The 25,559-nt window shown below is 53.9% G+C and overlaps 1 protein-coding gene across 5 annotated transcripts; it reads left to right on the forward strand.

The window, feature by feature from the left end:
• The first annotated feature begins 7,063 nt into the window (after positions 1 to 7,063).
• On the forward strand, positions 7,064 to 25,197 carry ZDHHC1 (zinc finger DHHC-type containing 1). 5 transcript variants are annotated; one of them, XM_059667768.1, is made up of 12 exons: positions 7,065 to 7,358; positions 13,488 to 13,534; positions 14,795 to 15,037; positions 17,801 to 17,976; positions 19,613 to 19,714; positions 20,117 to 20,241; positions 20,325 to 20,483; positions 20,737 to 20,849; positions 24,089 to 24,171; positions 24,387 to 24,480; positions 24,617 to 24,632; positions 24,742 to 25,197. In XM_059667768.1, exons 2-12 carry the CDS (start codon positions 13,526 to 13,528, stop codon positions 25,023 to 25,025), a joined length of 1,404 nt encoding a protein of 467 aa, XP_059523751.1. In that variant the 5' UTR covers positions 7,065 to 7,358; positions 13,488 to 13,525; the 3' UTR covers positions 25,026 to 25,197. The 5 variants fall into 5 exon arrangements, with proteins under 5 accessions (XP_059523754.1, XP_059523751.1, XP_059523753.1 ...); XM_059667770.1 differs by lacking the exon at positions 24,617 to 24,632; XM_059667769.1 differs by lacking the exon at positions 13,488 to 13,534.
• The last annotated feature ends 362 nt before the right edge of the window (positions 25,198 to 25,559 follow it).

The following is a 25,559-nucleotide window of genomic DNA, read 5'->3' on the forward strand; positions in this document are numbered from 1 at the left end:
AATTAAGGCAAGTGGTTCAAACTAATTCCAAAACGTGCTTCCTTACAGCTCCTATCACCCCCAATCCAGGCCTTTTCTTGGCAGAACAACTGCAAAAGATACAAAAATTAGTTGCTGTTGGCTGACTGGTTTAATTTATTTGCATATACATAACTCAGCCCCACCCCTGGTGGCTAATACCAGGCGTGGGGAAGCTGTGGCTGTTTTCTGATTGCTGGTGGGGAGGCCTGTGTGTGTTGTTTTTTTAAATAAACTGAAACCAGATGGAAGGGGTTTTTGTTCACAGCCTGGCCTAAAATGTTCTCCCGCAAATTCCTTGAAAAGCCAGCCACCTATGAGCGGTGCCTATTCTCCTTGGAGGTCCCTCGATACTGAGATGTAATAGTGAGCAGGGCTGGGGTTTCTAACGTGAAAACAAAGGGAGAGAAAGACGCTTCTAGGCCCAGGGGCTCTCGGGAACGGGGTCAACTCCTGATTTGGGTCCTGGGCTATGGCTTGAGTCAGAATCACCTGGACCAACCACTTGGTGAAAATGTGGATTCCAGACCCCCCACGTATACAACCATTTGCAGCACTAACTGCCAGCAGGAGCCTCCAACTCTCAGAACGGGTTGATTTTTGAGTCAGTGGAAGGGGTTACTCCCACCACCCCCCTGAAAGGGGCCAGTGGTTCAAGGTGGTTATCGAAGTATTTTTAACTGCCAGCCCGGTCGAGGGCTTTGTGATGTCCCTCGAACACCTCGTTAAGAGGTTCCTTGTTCAGAGAGATGAAGCAAGTGTGGCCGCGGGTCGTGGCGCCAGGGGTTTCGCCTTTTTCTTTGGAACGTGACTGGGGCATTGTCGTGGTGAAAGTCTGACCCAGTCCCCAGACGGGGGAGAGCCTTTCTCTCCCAGCTCCGACCTTCATCCCCAGCTCAGAGCACTGTGCTTTTGGATTCCGAGCCTTTTCAGATAATTGTGTCAGGTTACATAAGGTTTCGAGCTAGGAACAAAGGAAATTCCACAGGGAGCAGGCCTGAGAAGTTCCCGCATATAATTTGCTTTAAAGTATTCGAGGAAAAATGCAGGTGTCCCAGCCCTGTGCATTCTGGAGATAAAGTAGGAACAGCCAACAGCTTTGATGCACGTACCCTTTCCCCATAGAAATGAGCCAGCGGTGGAAATACCCCTCCCGCAGGAGTACGTGCGGGGCCAGGTGGAGGTCGTTTGCAAAAAGGGCAGCTTTGACCTCACCGGCCCAGGATGCCTTTTTCCACCCTTGCAGCATCTCAGGTGACACATGTGGTAAATATAAGCCTTCGGTTGTCCAAGAAACATAAAATAAAAAACTGAATTACTGGCAGCCAAGCCTTCAAGTCTTTGGTCCCTAGGATTCCGCAGACACATTTTCCATATGCCATGATTTTTTTTTTTGTTTTGTTTGTTTGCCTCCAAGGGATGGCCCGGTGGCAGCTCTGTTGCATAAGGTGCTGTTTCCAAACACCTTGTTCCCAACTGGAGATACAGAATAGGTTTTATCTAGATCCCAGAGAGTTCTGGAGGGGTGACATGGTGTTCCCAACGGCACTGGTTATAGTCAACAGTGGGAAAGCTGCCAGAGCCTTCCCACCAAGGAAGCTGGGAGAATATTCTAAACACTGAGCGGCCGTTCTTTCTTAAAGCACAGAGCGGTCATAAAAACCACTTAACAAGGAAAAATTAATGGGAGGAAAATGTCTTGAAAGTAGCAAATGAAAAACAACTTTACGAGGGACATGGAAAAAATAGATTTACTACCAAGGGATGGTGATATAGGAAAGTCATTTTACACCAAAAATAATTCAAGGAGTGGTATTTACTTTACAAAGGGCCTCACAAAAGAATTCCTATAAATAGCACACTCCTTTCCTTTGTTCTTTCCTTTCCTCCTTTCCTTCCTCTGTTCCAGGCTCTGTGCTAGGGAAGCCATGGTGAGCTAGAAAAAGCATCATTCCTCCTCTGTGGGCTCTCTGGCTGGCTGGAGGGACAGCCCCTAATCAGATCACCACACACTCAAGGAGCTATGGACGGAAGGAACTAGAAAGCAGCGTCCCATGGTGCGATGGCAGCAATGCTTCCTCTGTTCTGAGGGCCAGAAAAAGCTTTCCCTGAGAAAGTGATGTTCCAGGTAGGGAGATCGTCACGTGCAAAGGCCCTATAGAGAGGGAGCCTGGTCCTCTGAGGAAAGGGAGGCCATCGAAGCTGCGGGGGTCAGCCAGAGCCACGGAGCAAAGGAGGTCTTGGAGGCTGTCGTGCGGAGGAGGTTTTGATTCTAATTTTATGGCATATAGAAATACCACTCCCTGGGGGAGCAGGGAAGAGTCACTGAGCATTGTAAGCAGGAAGTAAAAGAATCAGCTTGGCTTAAAAAAAAAAAAAATGACGGCCACAAGCTGTGAGGAGAATGGACTGACAGTGTGGGAGCCCACAATGGAAGCAGAAAGACCAGTCAGAGGCCGCGGTGCTTGCTGGGGCAAGAGCTGCTGGTGGTCATGGGGACGCGCCAAGTGGACGGGCTGAGTCATCCAGGGCCCATTGGAAAGGGTACCGTGACCCAGATGAAGTGGACTCAGCAAGCAAGAGCTGTGGCTGACCACGTCCCACCCAGGTTAATCTGATCATGAACATTTAATTCGATTAGCTGATGAAATGGTTAGCATCATTCCTGGTAGAAAGACAAAAAAGGGTTCGATTATGTGTATCAGTGTCTACTACCAACGGAGTACTCCGTGCGCTTATCGGCCTGACCGCGCTTTCAGCCCTATGCAGTAGCTATTGTTACCTTCATTTCACCCAGGCGCAAACTGAGGTTTAGGGGGGTTAAGGAATTTGCCCAGCTGGTGACTGGCAGAACTGGGATAGAAACAAATACCCACTGACCTGCCCTGAGACAAGTGACAAGTCCCAGAAAGCCTGAGTACGCGTTGGCCCTAAGGACAGGCCACCAGCTCCAGCCCAGGAGTGTCTTCTGGCATTTTTTTTGGAGCCGCGTAAGCTGGCTTAGGATCTTCTCACACGTGTGTGTGCATAAGCATTCCCAATTACAGTTGAGCTTTCCTCCCGGTGAACCCTGGGCAGACCTGCCTTGTAGATAGATCATGGGCAGGAACAAGTCCTGCTCAAGGGGCTGATTGACTTCTGTTCCAGAAAAATGTGTCACATTTTCAAAGAAATTGTACAAAGCTGGTGGGAGGAGCTGTAACAACACTTCAAGTAATGGGAACCCTGTGGGAAAAGGCCTGGGGGTGGGAGTGCATGCTGCAGGTTCCAGGAGTTGCACAAGCCTCACTGGGCACAGGGATGAGGAGATGAATAGGGGTTTGCTGAGCATGGCTACTGGGAACCATGCTTTGTCTAAAGACAAAGGAAACCCCGCATTATCTTAAACAGAAGACCGATTAGGTGATGTGTTCAGGTTGGAAGATTTCTACCCTCTGCCTGCCGGGGAGCAGGCAACGTGTGGTCTTCCTCAGAAGTGATGCCGAGGGCAGTGTCAGGCTCTGGATTGGAAACCACACGATGATGGCAGACTCAGAAGATTACCATCAAACTGCCCCTTCCTCAAGCAAATTTAAAATGAAAAAGCTGTCAGGGCATCCTCAGAAAGCCTGACTTGGAGTCACTCAGACACACATCAAGGGAGTCTGAGCTGTCACTTGGATTTTTGTTTCAAATGAAACAGCTTTCATTGGTTAATGTATGTATACTTAACCCTATCTAAAACCTACTGTCCTAGTTTCCTGTTGCTGCTCTAACAAATCGCCACAAATTCAGTGGCTTGAAACAACACAAATTTATTATCTTATAGTTCTGGAGGGCAGGAGCTTGAAATGGGTCTCCCTGGGCTAAAGTCAAGATGTCAGCAGACGGGTTCCTTCTGGAGGTTCTAGGAGAGTATGTTTTATTGCCTTTCCCAGCTTCTGAGGCCCCTACATTCCTTGGCGCATGGCTTCTTCCTCCATCTTCAAAGCCAGCAGTGTAGTATCTTCAAACTTATCTAACTTTTTTGTTGTTGTTGTTAATCCTCACCCAAGGATATTTTTTCCATTGATTTTTAGAGAGGTTGGAAGGGAGGGGGAGAGACAGAGAGAGAAACATCGATGAGAGAGACACATCGACCGGTTATCTCCTGCACATGCCCTGAACAGCACTGGGGATCCAGTCTGCAACCAAGGTACATGCCCTTTACCAGAATTAAACCTGAGACCCTTCAGTCCGTGAGCCGACACTCTATCCACTGAGCCAAACCAGCTAGGGCAAATTTATCTGACTTTTGCTTTCAGCGTCACATCTCCCTCTCTGACCTTCTCCCTCTTATGAGGGCTCTTGTCATCACACAGAATGTATGTGGATAATCTTGCATCTCAAGATCCTTAATCATATCTGCAAAGTCCCCTTTGCCATATAAGGTAACATATTCATAGGTTCCAGATATTAGGATGTGGACATCTTTGGGGGCTGCTATTTTGGGGACTTAATTTGTTAAAGTGGGACTACACCTACTTTAACAAATTAAGAGAAAGAATGGCAAGTCTGGGAGCTAGGAGAAGGATGGACTGGAAGCAGGCAGGTTGATGTTAGGGAGACCAGACCAGAGGCTGCTGCAGAGACAGTAAGGAAGATGCTGGTGGTCTGGGCAGGAATGGAGTGGAAAGAATGACACAGGACATGCTTCAGAGGGAGGACTGCCTGGTCCTAGGAACTGTGGGGGTTAGATGGGCAAGGACTAGGAGGAGACTGGGTAGATGGTAGTGCCCTTGGAGGGCCCAAGGGGAAAAGCAGGTTTGTGGCGAGGACAAAGAGGCATGTAGAGGCGTGTTGCGTCTCGATACCCAGGGAATGTTCAGGAGAGGTGCCTAGGAGGCAGGTGGACCCAGAGTCTAGAGAGCTGTGACTCTCGCGGCCTTCTCTCCTTGTGGGCATAAACGGGCTTATCCTCCACCTTGATTTCTGGGTTACCATCTCTGTTTGACCCTAAGTTCTCCTATTCCAGATAAGAGTTGAGAGGCCATCTTGTATTTCTGAGACTATTTTTAAAAATATATATATTTTATTGGTTTTTTACAGAGAGGAAGGGAGAGGGACAGAGAGCCAGAAACATCGATGAGAGAGAAACATCAATCAGCTGCCTCCTGCACACTCCCCACTAGGGATGTGCCCGCAACCAAGGTACATGCCCTTGACCGGAATCGAACCTGGGACCCTTGAGTCCGCAGGCCGGCGCTCTATCCACTGAGCCAAACCGGTTAGGGCTGTATTTCTGAGACTACTGATTTTTCTTTTGTGTGTGTGAAAATGTAAGAACATTGCACAAGCAACGATAATCAGTTATTCAGTAAAAAGAATAATCATTCCTTCTCAAATATTATTAATGGACAAAACATATTCTCTGAAAATAACAGTTGGCGGTACTAAGAATTCTTTTTTTTTTTATTAACCCTTTGAGTGCCAACCAATATCCTAGGAACTATGCTAAAATTGCCAAGGCATTTTTGCTGATTTTACAGCAGTTTAGGAAAAAAAATTATGAATCGCAAGTAAATGAAGTTACATATTCAAAAACCTAAGGAAATCTTTACTACATTGACATATTTAGCAATATCATCATCACTAATAAAAGCAGACTTAGAACTGGACGCCATTTCGAAGCTTTGATAGCGCTCCCGGCACTTTTGGCGAAAGACAGGAGGAGCGCGATCATGCTCCCCGGCACTCTAGGGGTTAATTAAGGTATTACATATGTGTCCTTATCCCCTCATTACCGCCCCCCCACCCCCAGACTATTGATTTTTATTCCACATCAAGTTTGGGTTTATCAGTCCTGGAAACAAGACTTTAAGTCATAGAGATCGCCCTGGGCGGTATGGCTCAGTTGGTTGGAGCAGTCCCATGCAGGTTCAATTCCCAGTCAGGGCACATGCCCAGTTTGCGGGTTCAATCCCTGGTGAGGGGGCGTACAGGAAGCTGCCGATAGACGTTTCACTCTCACACTGATGTTTCTCTTCCCCTCTCCTTTCCTCTCTCTTTAAAAAAAGAAAGCAAGCCCGAGTTCATGGGCGAGTCCATTCTGAGTATCCCCAAGGAAAAGGGGAGAGCTTTCAGGGAAACCAGGTCCACAGCGAGGTTCCCCAGGCGGGGAAAGAGAAGAGAGTCTGCAGGCCCTGGAACAGAGGACGCAGGCGCCTGTCCTCTGTCAGCCCCCGGGAAGCAGAGCCTAAACCTCAAAGTCCTTGTGGACAGGACAGTGGCTATGGCGTCAGTGCTAGAGAGGACTCAGGACCACAGGATGCTTTTCAGGCTGTGGCTGTAGGAGATCCTGGTCCATGGAATAACCTGGGTCAGAGGAGCTCAGTGCAGACCAAGATTAAATTGCCCACCAGGCTGGAAGATGAGGGCTCCCAGAAGGATTTATGCTTGATTTACAGGAAATAAAGAAAGAAGATACTTGGCACAACGTATTTTAAGCCAGTGGTTCTCAACCTTGGCTGCACATTAGAATCACCTGGGAGTCTTGTTAAAACCTGATTTCTGAGCCTCATCATTAGTAACAAAGAAACAGAACTTCCGGAGGATGAGGCCCAGAAATCAGGATTTTAACAAGATCCCCAGGTGATTCTAATGTGCAGCCAAAGTTGAGAACCACTGTTTTAAGCTCTTGTATTTCACCCTTTATATTATGGAGCACCTGCATACTTATTTGTCTAACTCTGTCTTCCCCTTCGCCTGCAATCTCCATGAAGAGCAGGGACTCATGGGTGTTCCCTACCGTATGTCCGGTGCCCTGCACATACGCTCGTTAAAATGTGCAGGAATCTCCCCGAGGACAGTGGTCTCGGGAGAAACTGGAAGGGGGCGCTTTTGGAACAAGTTAGGGTTTCGAGAAGACAGGTGTGGGCTGGGATGGCGGGGGACGAGTTTCCTAGGAGAAAGGCTGTATTGGAACCGGGAACGGGCCGGCCGCGCCAAGGGGTCCTCGAGCCACGGCTCCCCGGCTGCCGGCGCGAAGTGACGCAGCGCGGTTTGGCCGCTGTGGGGCGCCGTAGCCCGCGCCGTTGCCAGGGGAACGGGTCCAGCGCTGGACGAGGCCCAGCCCGTCTCGGCCTGGCCCGGCTGCACCGCCAGCCCGCGGGAGCCCAAGCCCGAGCCCGAGCCCGAGGACTCGCCGGCCTAATCGCCGCCGCGCAGCCCGGGATGGGGCTCCGCTCGGGAATGCGGCGCGGCCGGGTCCCAGGGGCCATCCCGACCGCGAGGGTCTGAAGCGCGGCCGCCCCGGGGAGGGTGGACGGCCGCGCGAGGGCTGAGCCGCCGAGTGACCTTGGCGGGGCCGCCGCGACGCGCAGGTGAGGAGCTACCGCCGCGGTTCTCACCTCGAAGCCTGGCCTGGGCCACCGGGTCGCGCTGCCCCCCCGCAGCCGGGTTCTGCGCTCGCCTCGGCCTGGAACCCCGCGGCCTGGGCTCCGGGGACGCGTCCTAGCGCGGGGCTGCCTTCCCGTTTGTCTTTATCAGGTTCACAGATGCGCATTGAGAGCCTACTGTGTGCCAGGGGCGGGGCCCCGAGGGCTCGGAACAGCCAATCTCCACGGGGTGTTGCGGGGCGGGGGCGGGCGGAAGTGGGTTCAGGTGGGGATGTGCGCCCTGGAGGTGAGCGGGCGGGAGGCGGCGCGGCCGGGTCTGCGGTCCGAGGAGACGCTGAGGCTGAGACCTGAGGCCGAAAAGGGGCCGGCGTTGCCAACAGGGGAGGGGAGTTTCTGGAAGAGGGAAACGCAGAGTGCAATGAAGGATCAGAAAGGGCGAGGGAGCCTTGAGAAACGCGGGGGGCGTTTAACGCGACCCCAGCAGCAGGAGGACACCATCGAAGCGTTTTTGACGTCGCTTCCCGTTTTGAAAAGCTCGCCTCCCTCTGGGAGCGGTGGGCAGTGTGGCGACAGGGCACCAGGAAGTCAGCCGAGGGTCGGCCTGGTCCCGCCAGTGGCACGGCGCCGCCCAGACGCACTGAGTCTCAGGGCCCGCACCCGGGCGGGGGGCGAGTTGTCCTGCATGTTGTTTCTAAGGGAGAAGCGAGGGGCGGGCCACCTCGGAGGCCAGCGAAGCGCTGGCAGCAGCGCCTGGTGCAGAAGAAGTGCCTGCCCTCTAAGTGCTAGTGGTGGTGGTTCTCATCAAAACACTGGAGGGGGGCGATGGTGGAGGCCTGGGTGAGGGCGATGGTCAAAGGTGGCTTCACTTCCCTTATGGAAGGAGAGCCGGGTTCAGACCGGGAGAAGGGTGGTCCCTGCTGTTGTGGAACTAACTGGTGGTTGGCTGCGGGAAGACGGGTTTATAAACATAATCTTCATGAGATGGAATAAAAGCAACACTGGTGCTTAATGAGCCAGTTTTGTTTTTCTGACTTTGTTCTGTCAAAACTTTGTTCTTAATGACCGTCTCTTGGTGGGTGTTCCTGGAGGCTGACTCCCACAATCATGTGAATCGATTTCCTGGTAAAATCAACAGCCCTGGCCTCCGCTCATTGGCCTCATTTCTGCTTCATGTTACTGCTCCCTCCTCCTCGTCCCAGTTCCTTGGCTGAACGTGGATCCCAGTTTGCAGCGGTTGGTTGCTCCGGGAGGAGAATGACACGAAATGCTTGCAGACCACATCTACTCAGGAATGGCCGAGGTCAAGCTTCTCTTGACCTCGCATCAGACCTCGGCCTGTTGTTTATGCGAGGAGCCCAGCCTTATCAGGCCAGGGCCTGAGAGGTCTACCGGAACGGCCTGAAGTTCCAGTTTATTTTCTGGGAATTGTTGTGATGTGCGTCTCTTAGTCACTCTCCAGGATCTGAAGGCCAGAGACTTCTCTGGTACCTGTGGGGAATTTTAATAAACAAAGAACTTGCCACTACAAGTTCTTTTTAAAGACTTTTTACTCTGTAATACAGTGTGCACCATGTCCTCCTTTAAATGGTCAAATTGGGCATCTGTTAAATCTTGTGGAAAATTATTTTAAAAGCAGATCCTGGGGGAAACAGATAACTTATTTATAAATATCCGTAGAAAATCACTCACACGGCAACCTTGAATCCTCTAGTCAAAATAAAAGATGACTGGGAGCAAAACATTTCGGTGGTGTGTTCCTTCGCTTTGGGTTCAGGAGTCACGAGGAGCTGAGCTGCCCTAGGCCAAGGACGGGAGCAAGGTCCTGCCCAGCAACTCCTGTCCCTCCGTCCGGTTGCCTGGTTCTGGCTTGGACAAGACCCCAACAGCTCGTAGGGAGCTCTGCGGCTCCTCCTCACAGCCCTGCAGCTGAGCGAGTCAGAACTGCTCTTGAGACGGAGAAAGCACTGAACTAAAACGGAGCCCTCTTGCTGCACGGTTGGCAGGCAGGAGTTCCTTGTTTGTCTGGCATGGTACAGGGCTCTGGCTCACGTGAGCACATTTGGTCCCCACGGCAGCCTAGTGGGGCCGGAAGGGCAAGAGGTGACACTGCTCAATTATGTATTATTTAACAGGGTTTTTTTTGGTGGTGTTTTTTTTTTCTAAAAGCAGTACATGCACACAGTAAAAACAAACAAAAACAAGAACACAATTCCTATAGTACCAAGGCATAAGCAATAGAAGCACATCTCTGTCTCACTCCTCGCCACGAGGTCCCGTTCCCGAAGGCTGCCCCGTGTTTGCTCTCTTGTGTTTCCTTCCTGAGACAACCCATCCATATGGGAACACAGGTGTCTGTCCACCTGCCTTGGTTTTTGCTCACATGGTGGCACTCTCTACAGCCATCATACATCTTGCTTTTCCATTTGCCTGTCATTTCCTCCCTCCTTGTTTTTGACATTGAATAGCATTCCATTGTGTGAATGTGCCATAGTTTGTTCATATTGCTTTTGTCCTTTATTATTACAAACAAGACTGTGTGTATCTTTGTACTTTGTGAATGTATATATATGATAAGTACCTAGAAATGGAATGTGGGCCTGAGGGTATATGTGTTCTAAAGCTTGGCAGTGTGGCCAGATTGCCTTCCAGCTAATTTGTTTGCAAGGTGAATGAAAGAGAGACCCAAAGAGGTGGCTTTATGAAATTTGCACCTCCTACCTGGGTCCCTCAATCTGTTGGTGGCAGTACAGCTACCAGAACCAGGCTCTGACTCTGGGCTTAGCCCTCATCCCTTGCTCCAATCTGCAACCACGCCCCCCCCCCCCCCCCCCATTGGTGGCTCAGGTGTCTGGATCCCGAAGCCTCTCCTCTGACCCTCCCAGTCCATGGCCTCTCTCCACACACCCTCTTTAGTAATTGAGTTGATTTCCTGAGATCTCAACCATCCTGCAGGAATCCAGGAATGCCCTCTCCAGGGCTGGCACTTTCCTCCTCACCTTGGTTCTTTGGACAACGCCATGCATGCACGAATCTCAGAATCGCATCCCTGAATATTTTTTTCATAGGAGCAGAGGTGGACAAGAGGGAAGTGGATCAGTCATGCAATTATTTTATCGTTAGTTTCATGTTCCACAGTTCTTATAATAAGAACTTGAAATGTTATGATTTCCTCATTTAAATAAATTGAGGTAGCCTAACCTTATTTGGAAAATGCTATTTTAGGCTTTTAGCAGGTGAATGTTAACAAGAACAGATTATATTGTCATCCTGGCAATGGGCTTCACCTTGTTGGAGCAAGGCAGGTGGGTCCTTAGCTTACCAAGGTGGCAGCTGCCTCTGGCTCTGACACTCCATGGGGCCTCTTCCCTCTGTCTCTGCCAGCTTGACTCTTGGTTTGTTCTGTGGCAGCAGAAGATACATGAAGGATCATTTGTCAAGGCCTCCATATCTCAGCCCACCAAAGATGCAGCGGGGAGCATTCGGTGGGCAGGGGGAGCTTGTGGGCTTGACCTCTACCTCTTGACCATCTCCTCCCAAAGTACAGGGCAGCTGAGCTGCTGTAGTGTCAGTGCCCCCTCCCCCCCCCCCCAACCCTTTCCTCTCTTGATCATGCTCACTTCCCCACTGTGATGTGAAAGCTTTCCAAAGCCCCTATCACCTTTCTGTCACTCCCCTGCTTTAAACTTCCTGTGGCTTCCTGTGGCTCTTTCAACAATGCCCAAGCTTTCTCACTTCACCTCCTATGATCTAACCCTGCAGCTCCCATGGCTCATCTCTCTCTCCCCTGCCTGCCCTACTCCTGCTCCCACCCATCCACCCTGTGTTCTGTCACACTGAACAGATGGCCCTTGCAAAGCTGCAAACACACCCGTTCGCCCGTTGTTCTGATGTCTGTCTGGGTCTGTGTGGGCCCCCAGAAAGCAAGCCCCTGAGGGCAGGCGCCTGGTCCCCTTTGTGTTTACATCAGTGCACACAGGGGCTGGGCCCCAATAAGCACTGACTGGGCCAAGGTGTGAGTGACAAGCTGGCCACTCACACGGCAGCCTAGTGGGGCCGGAAGGGCAAGAGGTGACACTCCACGTTGTCCAGGAGCAGAGCCATGGCTCTTTCAATCTGGTCTCCAAGAGCAGTGCTGAGAGGGGGCGGGACAGCCAGTGAAGTCCCCGGGCCTGTCCCATCAAGGCTTGAGGCCCATCTGGGATTCTCTCTGACCTCCCAGTCTTTTTTAAACTGAGGATATGTTTGTTTTTTGTTTGTTTGTTTTAGAGAGGGGGGAATGGAGAGAGAGAAAGAAAGAAAAACATCAATGTGAGAGAGAAACATTTATTGGTTGCCTCCCGTACATGTCCTGACCGGGGATGAACCTGTAATCTAGGTATGTGCCCTGACCAGGAATTGAACCTGTAACCTTTTAGTATACGGGATGACGTTCCAACCAACTGAGCCACACAGGCCAAGGCCCTCCCAATCTTTTTAATCAGATTTTTTTAGGCCAAAAGAATGTGGTCAACTCTGCGAGGGAAAATATCATCAGTTAAGAGCTTATGCCTTGGGCCAACTGGCATGTCTCCTGACAAGCTGAGGTATCTACTCTAGAATGCTGCCACTGCTTCAAGGGACTTCGACCTCATAGCACTGTCCCCTCATGCACTACCATCAGTGGTACCTCTCTGGGTTAAGAGTACCTGGTTTGGAGTCAGAGCCACCCCAAAGGCTGTTTGTATAGGCTTCTGGCCCCAGATGGTGACTCCTTCCCCACCAGGTATCTGGGCTGCACCGAGGCTAGGGGTGCCTGCAGCCACTGCTAGTCCACTGTGGGCAGTGGGGCATGTCAGCAGTGTGCCTCCGCTGCTTTCTTTAGAAAGGCCCTCAAGGTGTAGGGCTGTTAAGATGTGATGAGGCAGCCTGGCTGGTGTGGCTCAGAGGTTGAGTGTCAACCCAGGAACTAAGAGGTTCCCGGTCAGGGCACATGTTCCGGTTGCAGGCTCCGTCCCCAGTGGGGGCATCGATGTTTCTCATCTCATTGATGTTTCTCTCTCTCTATCCCTCTCCCTCTCTCTCTAAAAATCTACACATATATATATGATGTGATGAAGCAAAAGGAAAGCCAGGACTTAGGGATCCCAATTCATGGGTTCCCTTCAAAGTCATTGCCCTGGTGATGATGTCACTGGAGAAGCGATGTGCAAGCCACAGGGATTTGCCCCCTACCCTGAGCAGAACCACCCAGCTAAGCTGTATTCACAGGGCTTGACATGGTGACCATAGACTGTTTCCAAAAATCAAGGACAAAGATTTGCTACCTCTGGGGACATCCAAAATAAAGTGATGTCACTTCTGATGGAAGGTGAAGTTACAATGGCGATCCAGTGGCCCAGCTCTCATGACACTGTGTTCCTTGGGACCATTGACATAAGAAAGCAACGTCAGCCAACCCTATCACTTTGGACATAAACCTCCTAGAATATCAGATGTAGTAGCCTCAGTCTGGAAAGATGAGGACCTGCCCAGAGGGCTATTTTAAGGGTAATTATGGTGCCTATCATTTAGGGAGCATTCATATGTCAGGTTTACCTACAGTATCGCTGATCTATACACAGCCCTAGGTAGGCAACCCTAACCCGTTTTCAGATGAAGGAACTCAGGCCAATCAGCTAGTAAGTGCAGAGCCAGGACTCGAACCTAGATCTGTTTCCTCCAAAGCTGGAACTCTTTTTTCACCTTTTGCTGCTTCTTATTGAAGACAAAGGACTCCATTAGAGTCCCTGGAAGAAAACTAGGGTCGTATCATTTAGCTTTGAGTGAGGCTACGCAGAGTTGTCTTCAGATATGCCAGGCTTAGCTTCCAGGAGGCTCTGAGTCTCGGGCGGGATGAAGGGCAGAGTGAGTAAGTGCAAATGTTCTGCAGTCAGGGTAATAGCCAGTGGGCAGGGGCAGCTGGGGCGGGGCAGGTGAGGGTACGGGCAGGTTTGGGTGCGCTGTGCCTGTGCAAAACAGGGGAGTTGTGGGTGCCTGGTGGCTGTACAGATTGAAGGCGGGGCAGAGTGGGACAGATGGCTTTGGGTGGACCAGGTTCCACACCATTTACCATGCCCACATTTCCTTTTATTTCAGATGTTCTCAAGTCAGCAAACATTTACTGAGCACTTTCTATGTACAAGGTATGCTCTGGGTACTGGGGAGGGGAGGTGAGGAGCAGAGGTGAATGAGTCACACACATTTACTGTCCTTGGGGGAAGCTGGGGTAACAGGGGCAAATGGATACGGGGAGGGTGGCAGAGTGTTCCAAGTGGCAGCCACTTGCCCAGGAAAGACTAAGCATGAGCTCCCTGACTTGGGGTACCCCTGGCGGAGGAGATGCTGTCAGTGGGCTCTAAAGGTCATGGAAGATTTTGTTGGGCTGAGAAGTGAGGAAGGCCCACGGGCATGGACTCCTGAAAGTGCAGCTGCCAGGGTTTGTCCCCAATGCCCTGCCTTCGCACCAAGAGCTCCCAGTTGGCCTGTCTCCCCAAGTCTGGTGCTGCCTGCCCAGGCTCTGTTTCCACCTCCGGCCCAGAAGCTAGGACAGGCCCACCCTGTCTGCCAGGCTGGTGACTTTGGCCCCTGGGCCAGCTCTTGGGCCCAAGGATGGCGGGATAGGGGCGTGCTGCCATCTGGTGGCAGGCTCTGGTAAAGCCCTCATCTTCCCTGAGCCCCCTCAGGTCAGCCCACTTGTCTGTTCTCAGTGCACCAGGCTCAGATTTTACTTAGAGAAACATGGTCATTACTCTTCTGGGGGGAACAAGGAGGAATCCTCCTCCTCTTGTGGGCTGGCTCCTCCCCAGCCAAGAAGCCTCAGGCAGCTTCCGAGGCACAGGGGAGAATGTTCAAGGCCCTCCCCCAGTCCTAAAGGGAGTACATGCTTACCTAGGACCAGAGGCTAGATCCCCCTTCCACACAGCTCGGCGCCTGTTTCCCTTAGCAAACGGTAAGGGCCCCTCTCTGACACTTGCATTTGGGCCACAGGACAGAGGTGACTAATCGTAACAGAATCGGCATGTGTTCTCATCGGTCTGGCCCAGCCAGATATTGTTCCCAGATGAGAACATGTCTTATTGGGTTTAACACTGATGGCTGTGGAGACAGAACACTTTGAGTAACAGGCAGCCACACTGTCCTGAATAAACCCTGGGCCCTCCTATCTTGTACTGGCCAGGGCCGGGGCCAAAGCTGGCTCTGGGGCTTTGAGACCAGCACTCCATACCAGCCTCCCCCACTGACTTCATCATGCTAGGGCGCCGGTTGCCCTGCAGAGTAGCTGGGAGGTGGCTTAGTGCCCCAGCCTGCTTCCCCCCTGCTGAAACCTGGCTGCATTCGTGGGCTCTGGGTCCAGCCTGGACCTCCTCAGGCTAATGCTCTCTCTACTCTTTCTCCCTCTGGAGATGAACATCTGCAACAAGCCCTCCAACAAGACAGCGCCTGAGAAGAGTGTGTGGGCAGCACCTGCACAGGCCAGCGGACCCTCCCCGGAGCTGCAGGGCCAGCGGTCCCGCCGGAATGGGTGGAGCTGGCCCCCTCACCCGCTCCAGATTGTGGCCTGGCTCCTGTACCTCTTCTTCGCAGTGATCGGCTTTGGGGTCCTTGTTCCCCTCCTGCCTCACCACTGGGTGCCTGCTGGCTATGCTGTATCCTTGGGAAAATGGGGGCTGATTCATGGATTTGTAGGGGCAGTAGATGGAGGACATGGCAGAGGCCTGAAGCTGGGCTCCAGAGCCTCAGAGAGCGCAGGGAGACCCGTCTCTTCCCTGGGAGAGACCAGCTGCCTGCCTGCCTGCCTGACCTCCAACCTCCCTCTGCCCCTCTGCCTGATGCAGTGAGCTGACAGACCTGAAGTACCTTGGAGCATATAAAGGCCCACACAGAGGGAGCCTCTCAACCAGGGTACCGCTCGAAAGCTCTCTTTAAGCTAATTGTGTCCAGAGCTCAACAAGGGATAAATGAGAGAGTAATTATTCCACTTATGAAAGAATTTTTCACTTTTCAAGAAGAGTCATGGTAGAATTCTTTTACATAGTAAGGTTTTGGTACATTTAAAATGTGGTTTTATTTTGGACAGATTATTATGCGGTCCCAGGACTGTTTAGGACAGCGGTTCTCAACCTGTGGGTCGCGACCCCTTTGGGGTTGAACGACTCTTTCACAGGGGTCGCCTAAGACCATCGGAAAACACATATATAATTACATATTGTTTTTGTGATTAGTCACTATGCTTTAATTATGTTCAATTTGTAACAATGAAATTGGGGGTCACCACAACATGAGGAACTGTATTAAAGGGTCACGGATTAGGAAGGTTGAGAACCACTGCTCTAATGGCTTCTCCCGCCTTAAGGAATGAGGTTCTGGTTACTCAAGGCTCTCTGTGTTCTAGCCTCTGCTGCCTCCCACCCTCCTCTTACATTATTTGCTCTGTTCTCTGTTGTGACACTGGTCTCTGCCTGGAAGCCCCTTGCTCCTCTCTCCACCCCAACACCCAGCTAAGTCAGAAGTCAAGAACTGACAGCCCATGAACCAGTTTGGCCTACAGACTTTTTCTTTTTTTTAAATCGAAGGATAATTAGCACACAAAATGAACAGACCTTTGGCAGGTGGGTTTAAAAAAATAATTTCCTTGTCAACATTTAAAACATGAGAGACCTCACCAAAAAATGTCCAGATTTCTGGTTCCTTTTGAAAAGCCAGAATTTGGGGACATGGGCTCTCATTCTCGCATGGCAGCCATGAGTTGAGCTGGAACTACCCCTCTGGTTGGGACTCTGCTTGCTCCCAGGAACCAGCCAGGCTCCCTTTCCTCCTCACATCACCTGCCAGTCTCAGCTGAGGCAGCCCCTTCTCAGGGGAGCTTTCTGGATCCCTTCAGGCTGGTTGAGGTCACACAAACTCACATTGTCCCATGAACTTTCTTCGTTGCAGTCAACCCCTTGTGTGATTAACATTTCTGTTTCCTACCGGACTGCAGTCTCCTTGGAGCTGGGGGACCGTGTCTGTCTCGCTCCTGCCATACTCCTCAGTGCCTGGCATAGAGAAAGACCTCAGTAAACAGTTGAATGAATGAGCCAGGGTGTGGGGGCGGGAGAAGTGTTGGAGCAGGCAGGAAACTAAATGTTTGCCCACATTCAGTGTGTCTGAAGAGAGCCTGGAATGCTGAGGAGGAGTGGTTGGTGATACCAGAGAGGGTTGAGAGGAGCCAGAGCATAAGGGCCTAGCGCTGAGCTGAAGAATAAACTCTAGTTTGAGGGCCCCTGAAAGCCAGTGGAGGAGGTTAAGCAAGCAAGGATTTAGGTTTAAGCTCTTCAAAACTACTTTAAGACCAAGTGAAGGGCAGAGTCGAGAGGACCCGGAGAGGAGGAACAGTGTCGTGAGACTATGGAATAACCCAGGCAAGTGCCAAGGCCTGACCCACAGCCAGGGCTGTGGAGGGTTTTCATTGGTCACAGGGTTGTCTCTTTCAATTACGGCTTAGCACAGTAGGGTGGAGCCTGGCTCATGCAGACACGCAGGGAAATTTGGCTGCCGGAAGGAAGAGGAGGAAGGGAGAAAAGGAGGTTGGACAGCTGATGGATGGAAGCTGAATGATGGAGGGATGATGTCTGCCTGGCCAGCAAGAGTATGGATGAATGGAGAGGAGATGGCTGCCTGTGTGGAATCTATTAGGGAATTTTTACACATTTAGACTTCGCAGCAAGATGTCAGCATACTCATCTCCAGAATTTGGTACAATCACTGAGCAGATACGTCCTGGAAGAGCTGTGTTTCAGCTCCAGGAATTAGAGATGTTGTCTCTGGTCAGGCCCTAAATGCATCAGAATATCCTAGATCCTCAGCCCCAGTGTTTCAAATACCTGAACTCCAGGTCCGGGAGGTGGTGGGGATGGGCCCCATCGCAAGGGACTCTCTGTCTGGCTGGCTACTGAGAGAGCATCGCTTTTTCCCTCTCAGAGAAGACTTCCTATGAAAGCAAGACAAACAAGCTTAGAACTTATATTTTAGGTCCCTCGACCTAAGAGGATGGTCTCTTTCAGTCTCACTTCATCATTTACAATCTGAAACCAGATCAGAATTGGAGGTTAGACCAGCCAGGGCCTGCACCAGGCTTGGAACAGTGAGGCCGCAGCCCTGTGTGTGCATGGCCTTGTGTTGGGGCCCGTGGGCAGCAGCAGGCAGTGTTCACTTGTGTTCCCAGATGACGGCTCCCCCTTCCATCCGGGCCTGGGTAGCCTGGAGGGGTCTGACAAGGCAGTTCTAGGGACCTGGAGGTAGGCCGTGGCACAGGCCGAGTCTCTGGGAGGGAGCTGTCTGGAGGTGGGGACCAGTTCTCTGGCCACAGGAAGCAGGGGTGGGGTCTCAGCTGGCAGAGTGTGGAGTGAGCCTTTAACCTGCTGGGCCAGTGCATGGGCGCCATCTTTGCTGGCCACCTCGTGGTGCACCTGACTGCTGTCTCCATCGATCCAGCAGATGCCAACGTGAGGGACAAGAGCTATGCAGGGCCCTTGCCCATCTTCAACCGAAGCCAACACGCACATGTCATTGAAGACCTGCACTGCAATCTGTGCGACGTGGATGTGTGAGTGCGTGCGGACAGAGTGTGGGCGGGCGATGAGTGTGCCTGGGGAGCTGTCGTGGGAGCTCAAGGCAGAGAGGGGCATGCCCAGGGCTTTATAGTCACCCTGATGACACACGTGTTTTACAGTCAAGAGTCTTGATGGAGTGACAGAGAATTGGGTGAAAGAGAAGGTGAAGAAAAGGTAATTGGAAACAGAAGATGAGGAATAGCATTTCCAACAGTAAATGTAGGAAACATTTGGCACAACCCAAACCCACAAACATTTCTAATGACTAACTCTACCAGCCACCCCCCACCCCAATCTCACAAGCATTCCCAGATAGGGACAGGGAGGGGGTAAACACTTGAGACTTACTGTTGCCAAGTGCTCGGAACCACCACCCTGCAGGGTGGGCAGCATCTGTCTCACGGGGGAGCGCCCAGAGCTCAGAAAGGCTAAGAGGTTTGCCCGAGGTTATGTGGCTGCTGGGCAGCAGAGCCACATTCAGCACCAACTGGCCTAGTCCCCGAGCAGATCTTGTGATCCTTGTTTGCCCATGAGGACTCAGGCCCAGAGAGGCCAAGCGACTTACTCCAGGTCACACTGCTAGAGGGGAGATGAGTCAGAATGTGCGGAGCCCATGCCTTGGCTGGTCCAGACGGCTTCCCTAGATCCCTCCCCACCCTCCTAGAGCTTCCAGCCTCAGGTGGAGGATTAGGCATGGGGCTGTGGTCCAAGGCCAGCTCTGCCCTTCCAACCTGAAGACTCAGGCAGCCTGTTGGAAGGGGGTCTGTCCACAGGGCCGAGAGAGTCCATGGTGTTAGGGTGCTGAGGACTTGGGCACAGACCACCCTTTCCTCCACTAGGCACCAGGCAGTGTGTTGTTCCTCAATGGGTGCCCTGGCAGTTGCTGCCCATTCCAGGGCTCTGTCCAGTTTGGGGGAGTGCTCCCCACTCTTCTGCACTCCTTTGGGCTTCCCCAGTCCCTCTCTGGGACTGGGGGACTCACATTCCTAAGTGGCCTCACCTCATCTGTTGAACTGCCCCAAGTTCATCCAGATGTCATCTTGTTCCTCTTCTTTTGGTTCCCTTTGGATGAGCCCAGACAAGCTGGGGTTTTCTGGAAGAATGCCAGTATAATTCCCACAGGTTGGCACAGAAGCAGGCACTCAAAAAAACGGAGCTGTTGGGAAGAGCAGGGTAGGCCCTGGGCCTGACAGCCTTGCCCTGTTTTGCTTCCCGGCCCTTCACCTGCTTTGTCTCCTGGTTCAATGCAGGGGTCCTTGCTTGGAACGGAAGCCCCATTTCTGTTTCACACCCCCGTCACCCGGTGTCCACTCCCTGAGTGGAGCAAAGTAATACCGACCTACCCTTCCTTCCTCCGGCCTTGGGTCCCCAGATCTTCAGAAACGCTGCCTCTTCTGGGTGCCCAGCCCCGCAGTGCCGCCAGAGGGCGCGCGCGCTCCCCGGCGCTGAGCTCCTTGGTCCCGCGGAGGCGCCGGGTTTGATCACCAGCTCCAGGCCAAGCGCTCTGGCCCCTCGCGGACTCTTGTCGCTCCAGCCAGGCCCTGCAGCAAGGGGGGGCGGGGGGGGGGGACGGGGGGGGGGAGGACCAGCCAGCGGTCTAACCGCACTGTGCCCCCTCCCTCCCCGCAGGAGCGCTCGCTCCAAGCACTGCAGTGCCTGCAACAAGTGCGTGTGCGGCTTCGACCACCACTGCAAGTGGCTCAACAACTGTGTGGGAGAAAGGAACTACCGGTGAGAGCGGACCCTGGCTGCAGGGATGCCTGGGGATGCACGGGTCTGAGTGTGTGAGTCGGGACATTGAGACTGCAGGGGGGGTGGGGGGGGGGGTACTTGGAGCTGGGCGCTGGTGTGCATGTGTGTGTGCTCCTGATGGCTGCCTCCTGGGACTGCTGAGGGTAGGCTGGGGTCTTCCCTCTGCTGGACCATAGAAAAGTGTGGACCTGAAGGGGTGCCCCCCCGCCCCCCCTGCCCTCCCCCCCTCTTCGCCTTTGACCTAAGGCCTTTGGCTTCATGAGAAGTTGGGGCTGTAGGATCAGAGGCCTTGCTCCCAATCCCAACCCAAGTCCTTCTGAGCTCTGGGCCGTTACCCAGCTGGAGCACCCGGTGCTGACAGCTGCCCACGGCTGGGCCCAGGCTCTTTCTACACAGTGTGGCATCTGCTTTACTGGGTGTCCTGCTCCTCGTGCTGGTCGCCACTTATGTCTTCGTGGAGTTCTTTGTCAATCCCATGCGGCTGCGTACCAACTACCACTTTGAAGGTCAGACTGGGCTCCAGGCCTGCTCCCACCCTCAGCCCTGGGCCTGTCTGGTCACTGGTCACAGCCCAGTCTGTGCCTTGCAGTCCTGAAGAATCACACAGATGTGTGGTTCGTTTTCCTGCCTGCTGCCCCTGTGGAAACCCAGGCTCCTGCTATCCTGGCCCTGGCCGCCCTACTCATCCTTCTGGGCCTGCTCTCCACAGCCCTGCTCGGCCACCTGCTCTGCTTCCACATTTATCTCAGTAAGTGCCCCTCCGCCCCCTACACCTGCCTTGCAGGACATAGGGGTCCCTGGGCTACAGGGAGGTATCACTTGGGCTGTAGAGCCCAGAAGCCATGCCCCTTCCTGCTGACTGGATGTGGTGGCCTGGTTTCACTCCATGGTCTAGTGTATATGGGGACAGTGGTTTCAGCCTGGGACAGGGTATCCTCCCTCACCTTCAGAACGCCAGGGTCCCCTTTCTTTTGCACTGAGCCCTCCCCTAACCCCCACAGTGTGGCACAAGCTCACCACCTATGAGTACATCGTGCAGCATCGTCCGCCACAGGAGGCAAAGGGGGCTGACAGGCAGCTCGACTCATGTCCCCCCAAGATGCGACCCATTCAGGTATAGAAGTGGCCCTGAGGGCTGAAGGGGTGGGAGATGGGGCCTGGGTGCGGAAGGGGTGGTGGGCTGTGCAGATAGCAGCCAATGATAAGAAAGGGCAAAGGGAAGCAGGTCTGGAACAGCAGCTGGGGTAGGGGTGCTGGGCAACAGGGGTAAAGCCAAGCCTGTATTGAGCACATGCCTGCTTGCTTAAGTGTGGGCTCAGTGCGGAGCCCACACTTGAACCCATGTGCACTGGAGGGTCTGAACCCTGAACCCATGTGCGCTGGAGGGTCTGAACCCTGAACCCATGTGCGCTGGAGGGTCTGAACCCTGAACCCATGTGCACTGGAGGGTCTGAACCCTGAACCCATGTGCGCTGGAGGGTCTGGAACGTGCGAGCCTAGAAGGGGCAGGTTGGCAGACCAGAGTCCTTGCTCCCCGTCCTAGCCCTGAGTCTTTCTGAGCTCTGGGCCCTTACCCAGCCGGAGCACCCAGGTGCTGACAGCTGCCCACAGCAGGTCCAGGTTCTTTCTACACAGCATGGCATCTGCCTTACTGGGTGACCTGCTCCTTGTGGGGCTGTGGGGGAAGAGAGGTGGTCACCGGTTACCTCCACCTGAGCCCTCATACCCATTACCCTATTTAATCCTTAAAAAAACCCACGAGGCAGGTGATGTTGCCACATCCATGTTGCAGATGAGCATATTGAGGCCAAGAAAGGTTAAACAGAAGCTGGGTCTGGGAAGAGTTAAGGTCTCTACACTCTGAAGCAGGAACCCTCCAGCCCAAGTTACGGCCTGGCCAGCCCAGCTGCTGACCAGCCGATCCCCTTTCCCACGCCCCATGGTTTCCTGAGGTCAGCAGCTGAGGGGAGGGGGGATCCTCAGAGCCCCCAGGGACTGGGAAGGCAGGGGGCCCAGGCAGGCCCTTGCTGGGAAGGCTGAGCCCTGGATCCCAAGTCCTCATGGCAACTGGACACAAACACAGGCTGGTGGGCGGGTTGGGAGAGGGCTTGGGACCCGCCTCTCCTGTTCTCATTGCCAGGGGTGGGCCAGGCTGCCAGGTCTGGGAGAGTGCTGGCTGTTAATGGGGAGCCTCCTGCCACACTACTGTGTACCTGCCCTGCTGTTGGGCACTGGTGCCATGTGGGCACAGTGGCAGCCATTCTAAGGAGTGGGCTTCATCCCCCACTTCACAGAGGTGTCTGAGGCTCTGGCTGCACAGCAGTGCCCATGAGGCAGGGCTGGCCCCAGGATATCCAGGTCCCAGGGCTCTGGGCCCCTGCACAGTAGTCACTGCCTACCTAGGTTTGGAGGCCAGGTGTGCCAGCAGCAAGGACATATAATAGCATCTGCAAATGACCTGAGGGAGGCTTCCCAGTGGGAGGAGGGGTGTGCAGAAGACAGAGCAGAGGCTGAAAGGTTCCACAGTACCATTCAGGAATGTGCAAATGTTGAAGATCTCTGAGGGACAGCTGTGGTGAGTGGAGGAGGATTTGAGTTGGGGATAGTCTGGTGACACTCTCAGACTTGCCCAGCTGGCTAGGGCCTAGCTCCTGGCCCCTCGGGCTTCTGGGACCATCCTCTGCTACTGCCAGAGTCCTCTGCCCAACCCTTGTGGAGCCCAGGGACCCCAGGGTGGGCTTTGGCCCTCTCTGCTGGGCCCTGTAGGGGTGCGAGGTCCACAGTGGGGAAGAGGAAAGATGTGGAGGGAGGTTTCCTTGAGGTCCCAGTCCTTGTGACTGGGCCTCAGAACCCTTGCCTCTTCCCAGGGCTCTTCTGCTTAGGCTGGCACCCCGACACTCCTGCCCAAAGGGTCAGCCTGGGCAGAGGTTGGGCAGGGCTTGCCTAAGGTGTCATTCTCTACATTTGTGCAGCCAGCCTGTGGCCGGCTAAGTTCTGTCCCCTAAATCTGCCAGTGCCCCAGGCAGCCTCCCCACCCCCACCCAGAGCAGGAATGCGGGAGGGGCCCCACTCTGGAGCCGTTGCCCCCAAACATAGGCTTGTTTTAGAGACCGCGTTTGCTGTTACACTGTCGTCTCTGCATTAGTCAGGACGCCTGGGTCTCCATGGAAACAGCTGCGGAGCGCGCGACAGCTGTCCGGGTGCCCTCCCCCGCACCCCCCCCCGTGGGGCGGGGCCAGGACAAGGACGAGGCCCCGCCCCACATCTTTGGCACAAGGTCTTCTCGAGCTGGCTTGTTCCTAGCTTTTGTTTCCTTACCTGCAATCCTCGTAGGCGTAGCTGGAGCGCGTCCCGCGTGCTGCGGTGCAGGCCTAGGCCACTCCTGCAACATTCTGACCTCAGGCCCCTTCGCTTTCAGGGGTTGGGTCTGCAACTCCAGGGTCGCTGTTAGGATCAGCTACTAACAAGACACAGAATTCACTCATAAGCCTGGTCCTGGATGGGGTTGCAATGCTGTTTTTTCCACTACCCATTGCCTTCCTTTTCTGATTAGGGGTGGGGAAACAGAGCATTCCCCAGCAGCTGAGATTATGGTTGGTACTCAGGATTCAGCTCTGCCGAGCTGTGGAGCCATGCACAAAACCTTGGGTGCCCACCTGGCCTATGAACAGCCGGCTACCCAGTGTCTCAGCTGGGGTGGGGGTGGGGGGGAATCAATTCAGAGCCTGGAGTCTTGGGAGGGACTGGGAGCAAGAGAGGACATATCTAAGCACCTCTTCCCCACCACCCACCTTGTCCAGAGCAGCTCCAGACCAATGCATTGGACTCATGAGGCTGGGGGAGCTTCCTGAAGGAAGCAGAGTTTGTCTAGAGCAGTGGTTCTCAACCTTCCTAATGCTATGACCCTTTAATACAGTTCCTCATGTTGTGGTGACCCCCATTTTCATTGTTACACATTGAACATAAAGCATAGTGATTAATCACAAAAACAATATGTAATTATATATGTGTTTTCCGATGGTCTTAGGCGACCCCTGTGAGAGGGTCGTTCGACCCCCAAAGGGGTCGCGACCCACAGGTTGAGAACCGCTGGTCTAGATGAAGTGAGGAGGTCTGTAGGATTGCGGTAAGGTCCAGAAATGGGTGTTTCATGCCTTGTCCTGCAGAGAGGTTTTTCCAGCATAGCTGGCAGGCCTGGAGGAGAATAGCAGACATCTGTCCTGAGACCTCTCACAGAGGCCTGTGGGGTTGAGGGTGCAGGAATGTTGTGTCCAGGACTGGCTGGGCTCAGGACCTAGAAAGCTCTGGGTCTACACCAGGCTGTCCAGCCTCCCTGACCACCACCTTCCCCAGGAGATGGAGTTCTACATGCGGACCTTCAGCCATGTGCGCCCAGAGCCCCCTGGCCAGGTCAGGCCTGCTGCAGTGAGTGCCAAGTGAGTGCAATAGGGACATGTGCCAGCTGGACATCTCCCATTGGCATGGCAGGGCCATCTCGGGTGGGAGAAAGGGGGTAGGCCAAGGCCAAGGCAAGGACAGATCAATGCCCATCTGTTGTCTGCTGGGAAGGGAGGCTTATATGAGAACCTCCAACTGGCTGGGATTTGAGGGATCATTCACATCCAGAGCTCCCCCTCCTGCTCCCCCTCAGTCTCTCCGGGTTCCCTGTCACCAGTGGCCAAGTGGAGCCTCCACTACCCTCCTCTCCAGAGACTCTGGCTTTGCCCCCCAGGATCCGGCCCCAGGTAGGGGTACTGTGCTTGGCCCCCTGCCCCGGTGGAAAGGGATGGGAGAGAAGCCTCTACCCTGCCTCGCTCCTCTGCCTCTTTTGGCGATGGGGACCTGGGGAAGGGGCACTCAGCCTCCCTTCTGTCTCTGCAGAAAAAGAGGAAGCCGGGTGAGGGCCCTTCCTGACTGGATCCTGCACCGGGAGCTCCGAGGGAAGGAACGGTAGGGGCCCGAGCCAGTAACAGCCCCTAGTCTCACAGTTCCCTCCACTCCCGCAGGGCCCCCGGTCCCGGGCCACCGCTCCAGCTCGTCGTCGGATTCTCGGGCCGCTAGCCCGGTGCTCGTCGCTGGCCCTGCAGGCGCCTATCACTCGGCGTCAGCGGAGTCCATGGACGAGATTCCCGTGGCTCAGACGCGCCTGGGCAGCGCTGCTCTGGCCGCTCCCGGAGACAGGGGCCGAGAGCCAGGGCTGGAGCTGCAGGCCCGTGTGCCTGCTGTTTTCGTGAGTCCGAGCAGTGGCGAGCCCAGGGCGCGGGGCAGCCCGGAGGCCTGCCTGGCTTAGCTGGGCCGAGAGGCCGAGGAGGAGCGGCTGGCCCGACTCTCTATGCAACACCTCGACCCTTGCCGACTTGAGGAGCCCGTAGGGCCGGCGGGATCGGCCACTCCCCCCACGACTCAGCAATACCCTCCCACCGGCCATGATGCTCCAATAAACTTTTTTATGCTTTTGCGGACTTACAGTCTACTTTCTTAACAGCAAGGGCCTGGGGCTCTCCTGGAGTTGGACCATTTCCTGTCCGCCTAGGGGGCAGAGGATGGGGTGGCAACCCAGACTGTCATATGGAGGTAAACGGAAAACGGAGGCGCTCAGGCTCAGGGCTCCTGGTTAGGAAAGATCCTAGAAGGCTGCTTGGAGGAGGTTTTTTTTCTTGAAGAGTTTTCACTTGGAGACATGAGGGGAAATAGGCTTTGCGCTCCCGAGGCAGCCGCGGGAGCAGACGGGGAAGTCCAGGAGCTCCGTCCTGGTGGCGGGTGGCCGCGGTGCACCAGGATGCTGGGGCGGGGCACCCTTGATCCCCACGTTGTCCCCTTTCCC

The sequence above is a fragment of the Myotis daubentonii genome, chromosome 15 (genome assembly GCF_963259705.1).
Source record: "Myotis daubentonii chromosome 15, mMyoDau2.1, whole genome shotgun sequence".
Taxonomy (NCBI): Eukaryota; Metazoa; Chordata; class Mammalia; order Chiroptera; family Vespertilionidae; genus Myotis; species Myotis daubentonii.

Excerpts from the sequence above, each read along its gene's own strand:
- ZDHHC1 (XM_059667768.1), top strand. Across the intron at positions 17,977-19,612 it reads AATCTGTGCGACGTGGATGT|GAGCGCTCGCTCCAAGCACT; the intron begins GTGAGTGCGTGC and ends CCCTCCCCGCAG. Across the intron at positions 24,172-24,386 it reads CCTGCTGCAGTGAGTGCCAA|TCTCTCCGGGTTCCCTGTCA; the intron begins GTGAGTGCAATA and ends GCTCCCCCTCAG.